Source organism: Notothenia rossii (genome assembly GCF_949606895.1).
Source record: "Notothenia rossii genome assembly, chromosome: 11".
Taxonomy (NCBI): Eukaryota; Metazoa; Chordata; class Actinopteri; order Perciformes; family Nototheniidae; genus Notothenia; species Notothenia rossii.
The window spans coordinates 35,534,436-35,545,013 of record NC_136910.1 but is presented as its reverse complement, the minus strand read 5'-3'; the positions used below and the strand labels follow the sequence as shown (position 1 = coordinate 35,545,013).

The 10,578-nt window shown below is 39.2% G+C and overlaps 2 protein-coding genes across 6 annotated transcripts in view; both read left to right on the top strand.

The window, feature by feature from the left end:
- The first annotated feature begins 734 nt into the window (after window positions 1–734).
- Window positions 735–5,471, top strand: dck (deoxycytidine kinase). The gene is made up of 7 exons (XM_079656788.1): window positions 735–983; window positions 1,268–1,383; window positions 2,615–2,808; window positions 3,086–3,233; window positions 3,676–3,791; window positions 4,110–4,209; window positions 5,193–5,471. Exons 1-7 carry the CDS (start codon window positions 869–871, stop codon window positions 5,217–5,219), a joined length of 816 nt encoding a protein of 271 aa, XP_079512914.1. The 5' UTR covers window positions 735–868; the 3' UTR covers window positions 5,220–5,471.
- Window positions 5,472–6,204: 733 nt separating this feature from the next.
- LOC307024749 (electrogenic sodium bicarbonate cotransporter 1-like) overlaps window positions 6,205–10,578 on the top strand; it is a 30,875-nt gene continuing 26,501 nt past the window's right edge. For 3 of the 5 annotated variants that reach the window (XM_079659133.1, XM_079659129.1, XM_079659130.1), the window contains exon 1: window positions 6,206–6,544. In XM_079659133.1, the coding sequence (XP_079515259.1) occupies window positions 6,528–6,544 (17 nt within the window). In that variant the 5' untranslated portion in view covers window positions 6,206–6,527. Of the gene's footprint in view, window positions 6,545–10,578 lie in introns of all 5 variants that reach the window. The other 2 variants (XM_079659131.1, XM_079659132.1) reach the window with 2 other exon arrangements.

Sequence of the window (10,578 nt, the reverse complement as noted above, 5' to 3'; positions counted from 1 at the left end):
ATTTCAGAGGGAAATGCACCATACAAAACACATTTAGTTAATAAAATATATTGCGTTGTTTCAGATTAAATATCACTTAAGTATTGTTAAAATTATCTTTAACCAACTACAAAATAAAGTGCTGCTTGAATGTTAATTCATCGTTGATCATTTTCCAATCATGTAACTGACTGAACGCTTTCTGGCTGATGTTAACTTTGATAATTAAAGTACGTTGTTTTCAATTAATTTACTTGGGCAACATTTCAAATGCTTTACTTTGAGTCCGACTATACGTTTTTATGATTTGTGGGGATTGTGTAATCAGTATTTTAATAATACATAATACATTTCCTCAAAAAGTACGACGGGTTTTATAGTATAACATTACAATTTATACTTTAAAAAAAAAACGTATTGTTTCTACATATCAAAGAGAAATGCTCGTTTTTATACTTTACTACATTTATTAAATAGCTATACCAGTTACCTTTCAAATTAAGAATTGTAATACAAAAGATGCATTAATTTAGGTTAAAGAACAAAACTGCTTCAACACTGGCATGGACTATTCTGCAGAATTAGTACTTTTACTTCTGATACTATAAGTAAATGTTGTTTTCTAATGCTAATACAGCTTTGGTAACAATTAAATCCAGGGGTTTCTCTTAATAATTCATTATGTTTGCAGTATGGTATTGAATTTGATGGTATTACAACAACACAAAGTCTGGAGCCGGGCCACGTGAGGGGGCAGCTGCTGCTTCCTGGGCGGGGACACAGCGCGCACCAGACCGCCACTTCCTGACAGGGTTACCGCCAAACTTTAAACAACAAGCTGCAGCTCTCACCGCTCTGATTAACAAGCAGGTTTATTAATCTGCAGAAAATGTCTTTAACTCCAAAGAGGCCGTCTCCCGACTCAATAGACGACTCTATGAACGACTCCATGGAGAAGAGGCATGAGAAGAGGATACGCCGGATATCAATTGAGGGAAATATTGGTGAGTAAAGCACCACTTTATGGCGAAAATAATTTTTAAAATCTAGCTCAGAACCTTAACTGCTCGCTAGTTTAGGTGGCAGGTGTTGCGTTCCAGACAGTGATAACTCTTTATTGATCCACTATTGTTTCGTTACAGTTTTACCGCCAATTGAAGGCTGCATTTTATGCCTCCACTTAACTATACTAACAGTACTGTCTGTACAGCTAACATACCTGCATGATGTGTTGCTACATGTCACTGACTATGATCAATGTTGATTTTCTGGATCCTTTTGTGTTCAGCGGCGGGCAAATCTACCTTTGTGCGGCTTTTGGATCAGGAGAGCGGGGACTGGGAGGTGGTTCCAGAGCCAATCGCCAGATGGTGCAATGTCCAAACAAAAGGCAGTGACTTTGAGGTATTCACATTGCATTTTGTTTTATAGTAATGGTCCCAAATCAGTCAGTTGGCACCCATATACAGTGAATATGCAGCACACTGTTGTGTAATATCTTCACATCTGCTTTCTTCACATCTGCTGTGTTTGCAAGCGCTGCACTTTTGCTTCCTCTTTAAGTCTGGGATACATTTCATTGTGCACCAGCATGCTGCGGTCCTTTCTCAACCAGTGATTCTACATGATCTGCACACATGAAGATGACAGGGAGAGTCTTCATCTGTATTTAGAGTGCAGCTGCCATCTGTCCACATATCTGCACAGGTCATCACCACACACACACCCAACAGATGGTCCGTCTCTGGACAGATGAACATGCCTTCCTAGGGCCGGCGCGAACATCTCTGACCCCCCAACACAGACGCAGGGCTAGCCTCACCCTCACACTCAATATTAGTGGTTTAACACACCCGCATATACACATCACTCATACTGTGGGTTTAGCAATATTCAGGGTGATTTGAACTAGTTTTTTGGCATATCCTAACATGTACTGTATTGTAGAATGGTATAGTTGTCTCTTCATGACGAAGGATTCTGATACATCTGAATTAATGTCCCCTTAGTTCACTGTAAAAGTAAAGGGATAGGAATCCTCCTACACTCATCTGCTGCCACAACTCTCAGTATATTGTGAACAAACATAGATGGTTGTGCGCCCTCTGCTGATCTGGATGATGTTAAATAGTTCATTAGAATCATGCATGATGGAATTAGTGTTTTTAAATAATTCTGCTTCAGTCATCAATCCTGCGAGTTGTCATTTTTAATTTTAAGCTTTGGATAAAACTTAAATAAATGTAATTGCGGCATTTATGGAGACATTGTGTAGTTGGTAGGAAGATTACATCTAGAGAATATTAAATAATTCAGGCACCTTTTTTAATAGGCTACAAGTAGTTTTTAGTAGATATGTGTTTTAATGATTGATTCTTCAATTTTTTTTCTTTTGCCAAAATGCAACATTGCAAACATTATCCAGTTGCTGCAATTTCAATGTGATGATTTTCACTAGCTTAAACATATACTAGGAAAACAACCAAATGTTGGGTTTAGATTGCAATCTGAATGCAATCAATGTGCAAACACATGGACTGTACACTAACCTATACTTGCAACAGACATATTGATCCCTAATTGGGATGCACTCACTTATGACCTCTATTACATTCCCCTTGTCCCTGTGTCTCAGGAGCTGACCACCTCTCAGAGGAGTGGGGGGAATGTGTTGCAGATGATGTATGAGAAACCTGAGAGGTGGGCCTACACCTTCCAGAGCTACGCCTGCATCAGCAGAGTGCGCGCTCAGATCACGTCGGCCAATGGGAAGCTGCGGGAAGCCGAGAACCCTGTGCAGTTCTTCGAGCGCTCCATCTACAGCGACAGGTACCACTGAAAAAACGGATGCATTCAACAAGTATAAAAAACATAGGTGCAGATATAAAAAAAGATGTTGTTGGTTATCCATCACTCTTGGCAAAAACTGAACAGTTTGTGTTTTGGTATTCATTTTAAGATGTCATGGCTTAAAAATAAATTCAATCTTTTTATTGAAAAATATGTTTTGATGGATAATGGGATTAATGTGAATATGCAGCTTGCAGACTATGGTTATTTTGTTATATGTTTAATAATCTGAAAGTCCTTGTCCTTAATGTCCCAGGTACATCTTTGCAGCCAACCTGTATGAGAGCGAGTGCCTGAACGAGACGGAGTGGTCCATCTATCAGGACTGGCACGGGTGGCTGCACAGCCAGTTTGGAAAGCACATCGAGCTGGACGGTATCATCTACCTCAGAGCGGCCCCGGAGGTAGGCTGGCGGACTCTGTTGCCTCATTGCAATTAAACTACACCGGAATAGAATGACCTTGCTAAGGAAAATACTAAGGGAGGGAACTATGTGTTATGTCTTGGAGGGGTATCATCATCCTTAGTTTGTAATTCCCAAAGCAAGTCTGTGTCACTATTACATCCTAGTGTATCACCTTTCCCTTGCCCATTAATGATATTGTGTCAACTTATTCTGACTCAATTTTAGAATGATTACACATTTTGTTTAGAGGTGATATGATCATATCAATCGCAGGTAACTGAACTGCATCTAATAAAAATCATATTGTAGTAGAAATTGCAAATAATTGATCATATATCATTATGAAAATAATGAAATGTAATGAAAATATTATTATTACGTTATGAAACCTGAGGTTTACAGGTTACAGATTTCAATAATATTATTTTGTTGTGTGTAGAAATGTTTGCAGCGGTTGCATCTGAGAGGCAGAGAAGAAGAGCAAGACATCTCTCTGGAGTATCTGGAGAAACTCCACTTTAAGCACGAGAGCTGGCTGCAGCACAAGACCATGAGGTGCATATACACACATCAAACGTTGCATTGCTGTGTGGACAACAGATGTCTTTTTCTAACAGAAAAAGGATGTTCTTACTGATCTTGGCCATAAGAAAATACCCCATTATTGCAATAACCTGAGGGCAACTAATACAGTGAAACTGTTTTGAAACATGTGATCACCTGGAAATGTGTTGGTTAGTCCCATTCTCTGTACACGATTTACTAACCAAGATTTGCCATCCTCAGTAGCTTAATTCATATTCAGGATACTGCATCCATTTTGATGTTGCTTAATGATCACTGACAGTGTCCCCTGTCCTCTCCGTCCCACAGAACGGATTTTGAGTATCTCAATGATGTGCCCGTTCTGACCATAGATATAAATGAAGACTTTAAAGGAAACAACAGCAAGAGCGCTGACATGATTGAGAAGGTGAGTGACGGTTCAGCCAAATTTAAGATTTGAAATGGACAAAGAATGGTTTGGGATTTGTGTCCACCCAAATACTCCAAACACGCCTTTTTACTTTGTTATCCCCACAGCTGGGTTATTTAACCAGAGTATCGCCTTTTTGGTAATGATTTTTTACTTTCAGAGCGAGTTTAGTTCCACATTTATTGTTTGCATTAGTGACTTTAATTACTTCTTTTTTTTATATGCAAACACAAAGGATGACATCATAGATATAATGTATGTTACCTGTAACTACCTAACCAGAAAGTAGTTCAAATGGGCTCCACCTCCACCAGCTCAACATCAAAAGAGTACATTCATGTCAATCTAACAGTAATCCTATCTGATGCAGTATCAACGAGCTATTAAAGCATTACATGGTATAATATTGAGCATTTCATTTTTGTTTTCTTATAACAAATGTGAAGCATGTTTCTAATGCAAATCAAGTTGTTTCAATAAGTATACATTTGTGTCATTTGAGAGAAGATAGAATAAGGCATCATGCTTCATTTTAATCAAGAAAATTACCTTTTTAGTTTAAAAGATTTGAAAACCACTTCATTTGTATTAGAAATATGTTCGCCCAATTTTCACTTAAAAATAAAACATTAGTTCACTATTTAGAAACCAAATCAAGTATAAATAGACAGTACAATGTGTATTGGGGGAGGTAATGTGTACTGAGTGTTTGCTGTGATACTGACACACACACATCCAGGTTTCACCTGTGGTAATGAGGCCTGCAGGGATGCTTATGTAGCAGTTTCATGTTGATAGTAAACAGATGCTTTTTAGAGATTTCACAATGTGTCCAGTTATCACCATAACCCTTTGCACCAATTCGGAAAGCTACTTGTTTTTCACTTATTGTGATTTTGGAATAATTTCCCTAAAGAACAGCAATGATTGTACTAATGTGTTAACTCATTCATGCTGACTCTTGTTTTTTTATTTTTCAGGTCAAGGAGTTTTTGAGCACTTTGTAGAATTCAACTGATGATAGAGATTTAATTTTTTACTCAATGAAGAGAACCTGGATGGAGTTTTTTATAATGATGAAATGTATCAACTTAATTTTCTACCCCCTACAATCCCCATTAATGATGTGACATGTGGCGTTTTTCTAAAAAAACGTTTTTATTACTGTTTTCTTACATTTTCGGTGTATTTATAAATAGTTTGTGTGCATATGCATGGCTGTTGGTCCTTACAAATGACAATAAACTTGAAATACTTTATTAATTGTGTGTGTTTCCTATATACTGTAGAAATAAGTAATGAGAAGAAACTATTTTTTCAAATTAAAATCATTTTAGTTTATTTAAACATCCACACCCAGGGTTTATTGACTTCAAAATAAAAGATTGTAATAGCTGGCCTTTATGGCTCTGAGTGGAATCTTCTCACATCTTCCAGAAGATGTCGCCAGTCCCCATAATGCACTGCTGTCAGCTATTTCAGACTGCTGAGCTTGCTTTTACCTGGCAGCTTTAATGGAATTGTATTAAAGCTACCTGAAATAGGTGCCTTCCTTCACCTATGGTGCCTTGTGTGTGTGTGTGTGTGTGTATGTATATGTGTGTACACACACAACATATTTAATATACATATCACAATGCACAGCAATGTGTAACGCCTAACCCATTACAAACGTGTTTAAAATCAATAATGACTAGTTTAGTTAGTATGTGACCGATATACAAACTGAATACACATCAGCATTTAATCATAGGTTGAATCTTGATAGAAACTGTACATTACAAATAAACAGGGTCCACGCTGATGGAATTCTCCGTCCAAACAAAGAAAGTGCGTCTAATATTTATTTATTTTCATTTTTGACATATCCGGTGATATTATAGGATGTCCTTTTAAAATGCAATGTGGACAGTAGACAAGCCCTTTGTAAAGTTTAAGTGTTTGGTGCGCCACCCATGAGCAACTTTGTGACCTCCACCCCCCGGTGGCGTCACGAGGGATGGCACTTTAAATATGGAGAAAGACACGCTGCGGTCTCAGAGGCTCTCCACACGCTTCCAGCGAGACACAAAAGGAGACTTTAGCTCAAGATGTCACCTGGAGAAAACCTGCAGCAGCCCAGCACGATATGAAGATTGTGTGTTCCAAGTTATATTTGATTTGTAGAGTCGCAGAAATCCTTCCAGAGAGATAGCTCCTCGACTTCTTTTCTTTTATCCACTTAAACAAAGCGTCAGCTAGAGTTTTTCAAACACCGACTACAAAAGGACTACTGAACGCCACACTGATCCTCTGTAAAGGCGAACTTTGTCACCATGAGTTCCGAAAAGAAGTAAGTTCATGATTTTCCTTTTGTACTCTTTTCAGCAGTCTAAGTAACCATGTTTGTGAACTTTTACTTTGTAACTTGCGGTCCCTTTCCTGCCAGGTGTAAATTAGTCGTCAGGTGAATATCATTCAGCAACTTAACTGAATATTCAGTGTGTTTTCCGTGATATTTTCTGTGCGTAAATTCAGAACATCATCTGGGTTGAGAGAGCCATTGGTGCCCATAACTTTAGTAAACTATTGTTTATGTTCAGAACAGTTTGAAAGCAGCTACACCTTGGCTGCCTCAGCCACTGTTGCCTTACTGCTGTGGTTATGGACGTCCTGTAAAAGGCTAATCTATTTTCCAGGCTGTCATTCTGAGTTAGAGTGACGCGGGGAAAGCAGGCCAAGCGTTGGAGAGTTGTCCCTGGTGTAACTTTATGATTAAAGCTGTGTATGCCTCAGACCAGGCGGTATCCGAGCTGAGCAGACACCCCAAAAATCCACACTGGTTGTGAGCCAGCGTGTGTGTATACGTTGCGCAATGACGCAGCAGCCGCAACAAATCAGACTGGAGGGTTACTACCAAACACGGAAACGCACTAGTTAGTGTGGAGAAACCTTTCTGACATGCACCTGGAATTCATCAGCTGGTTTGCGAAATCAGCTGCAGCCAGTGTACGTAAGATTTAAAGTATCAGTGTGAGCCCCACTGAATTGTTAGTAGGTGTGGCACAATCCCTTAAAGCAACATGGGGTGAAACCAAGAGTAAGCAACCTGTAGTGACCTAATGTTGCTGTCCTTTGCTATCACAATGGCTGCAGAAACTGCAAAAACACAAGCTTTTTGTATTCCTCATTCTTTAGAGTCATTTCTCGAAATGTGTTGCAATGAGGAAACGTTCCCTTTTACTTTTGTTCCATGCAATGACTTGTGTGCCTCTATGCTGTCGGGAATGGTGAATGGTCCTTTGTGCTATGCTGAGTGATGCTCACTACAATTGATATCCATCCATTTCCTCACCTATGCGAGGAAATTCCAAAAGTGAAGGCAGACCTGTTGAGCGGGTGGTTCATTTAAATGAAATGATTGCGCAAAAGGTATATCCTAAGCCCCAAGCCTGTTTTCCAGGTCTCAGGCTCGAAAATGACATTCCCAGAACAAATGACTATATTTTCACTTCTAAAAGGGTTACATTAATAATCTGTTTTCTCAAAGTAATGATAAACTTGTGAGTTGGATGTAGAAAAGTCAGAATCAATATAGATGTTTTTTTATTTTAAAGTAAATTCAGATTGAACATGGTACAAAAATGTAAATTACAGTGTCTGTCCAAAAAAAACATGACTGATAGTGAAAACCACCCTTGAATGATGGGATAGTAGACTAAAAGCTTTAACATATAAGTACCCTGTATCAAGATTGATACTTTATATTTCTAGAATCTGTGGAATAGCTGATATCTTTTTTGTGCAGATCCGATAAGTAATAAAGTATTTATATAGTTCTGTGCTAAGTGTGTTAGCATTTTTTCACTCAGGGCTCATTTAGACGCTTCTTGTGAGACTTGTGTTTTGTTTCGGTAAAAATTGTTCATATCGTCAGTTAGCTGAGTTTCTTCCCGTTAGGTGGGTATGACACATTCATAGTTTGTTAAAGGTTAAGAAGCCCTGAGACACAGTTTCGTGAAGAAAAAAAAAGCCTGTGGGACTTAACAGGATAATATCACAAGAACACATGCCGGACATTATCGCTGCAACCTTTTTAAATCCCACAAGTCATTTATTTAGTCAAATAATGAAAGCATGTTCTAGTCCTAGTAACCTTAACCTACTCGCTACAAAAAAAGTGTGTTCCTCCTAAAACATGGATTACACAGTAAGAGTTTTGGAGAAGTTTCTGGACATTTTAAGAACATCAAAACTCATTTGAAATCAGGCTTCTCAACTTTCTATCATAGGGGAGAAAAACATTTTCAAAGCTACCTTTTCAAGCCTTCAGGTTTTGGGGTTCGACACTAGTTTTTATGTGGAGTATCACTTTGAGGCTCCTAAATCATAACTGAGTTTCTACTGGCTGGGGGGGGGGGGCACACCTGGCCGGGGGGGGATTGGCTGCTCCCTCTGTAAAGAGATGGAGATGATCCCTGATCCCCAGCAGCTGATCCCGGCTCCTCACGCACCGACAGCCTTATCCAGCCTCATGAGGTCAAGACACAGAAGTGAGGGGTTGTGAGATGACTGCATCTGATCGCTCTGACCCTCACCCAGCTTTGATTATTTGTATTAATCATGCAGAAGAAGACAAATGAAAAAGAAGATTGAGCAGTGTTGATATTTATAAGGAGAACAAGGATCTTATCGGTCTTGTGCTTCATATACATTTACAAGAGATGCATTTGACTTTTATTTTTTTTACCGGTTTTCACATTTTTGACATTAAGTCGTTTAGACTTAAACACTGTAGAGTAGATTTAAGCTTTTTCACCTTGCAGCTCCCTCTGTCTTCTGCATTTCATCCCACTTTACATCCCGGTCTTATTATTTTTGATCTGTGCACCACCTGTGGTATGTTTCTCAACATGAGGGTCTCCCTGTCTGAGGCCTTTTAGAGTAGATCGAATTAACGTGGCGCCACAGACTGGCCATAGTTAACCTGCAAGTTGGGCTCTCTTTGCTCTCCTGTGAGACCAATAGTTTTCAGTGAAATGACCTGCCTGCATGGTAGCCTACATGTTGCAGATGTAAACGCTACAGGATGGAGATGTGCTTCTGTAAAGATCCATATGCAATATTTGCAAGAAAAATAGAAAAACTCTACCTATTTGCTTTCTATGTCTGTTCACTTACACATTCACAGTTGCAAATAGGGTCATTTAATGATAAATGGAAAAGTATGAGTTCTTCCCAAAAGAAAAAAACATGTGACCGAAATCCCTGAAGCTGGTGCTGTTTTGTGTACGCTCTGTCCTGGGGGGAAAGGAGAGAGGACAAGTTGAACAGAACATTCACAGAATCTGTAGCTAAACAATAGCGCTGGCGTTGTTCACAGGTTGCTGTGTGGGAACCAGCCTCCTCTTTTCTTTTTGTGAGCAACAATGGACCACAAAAGCAGGGTACAGAGTCTAATCACTGTATTGGTATTGCTTGTGAAGTTGGCAGCGAGCCCGGCCCCTCCTTAACACTTGTTTGATCTCAGAGCTGGAGGATCAACATTACGTCAGCTGTCAGCGTTCTGCTTCTCTCCCTCTCTCTTAAGGCCTGATAGCATATCCACAGGGGAGGTTCAGATGGGCGTGCAGCGCAATCGGAGGAACAAGTTGCATCCTTCCGGACTTTGTTTATTTAGCAGCTGATGTACACTGCTCCCATCCCCTCATTTCTTGAACTGTGTCATCCCCAGACGAAGATTTTTCAGTGGAAACTGTCCATGTGTTTATTGACATTCTTGATGCGCATCTAAAATCAAATATTTATTTTTTGTTGTTGGAGAAAACTCATAAAGCGGTTGGAAAAATTAGCCACTGCAGTTTAATACATTATTTGATACTGACACGCTTAACATTAATAATTGGATCCTCTTATACACTTTCTGTTTCTTGACATTATGCCTACATATAAATGTGACAAGAGTTATTCCTATGAATGAAACGTCATCCTTCACGTTGTAGTAAGAAGACGGTGCATTCTTTCCATTTTGCAATTTCTTTTTAGCAAAGTATCCATTTTAAAGTTACAATTTTTCCATTATTGACTTATTTAGTCCACGCTTTGCTGGACTGGAGGAGGCACATTCCTGCTTTGAGGGATGTTGACATTTGCCGATCAAAGGAAACTGAAGGTCAAGAAGATGTCTCTGAAATAAGACATTGTTTGTTCACCTTAAAGTCCAATAATGACTCTGCAGATCTTACTGGGCGAAAAGTGGTTTTTACTTTACATTTTCTACATTCACTCACAGAGGAGAAGAAGCTGTATACAATATATTAATGTTGTGCAAAGCATTGTAGGTGGATGGGAACTTGACATTTGTGGGAGATAAGCATAGCATCAGAA

What these genes read in the sequence shown, in the direction of transcription:
- dck (XM_079656788.1), top strand. Translation starts at nt 869, where the DNA reads ATGTCTTTAACTCCAAAGAGGCCGTCTCCCGACTCAATAGACGACTCT. An exon ending in CAAAAGGCAGTGACTTTGAG is followed by an intron (nt 1,384 to 2,614) that starts GTATTCACATTG and finishes CCTGTGTCTCAG; the next exon opens with GAGCTGACCACCTCTCAGAG. An exon ending in GCGCTGACATGATTGAGAAG is followed by an intron (nt 4,210 to 5,192) that starts GTGAGTGACGGT and finishes TTTATTTTTCAG; the next exon opens with GTCAAGGAGTTTTTGAGCAC.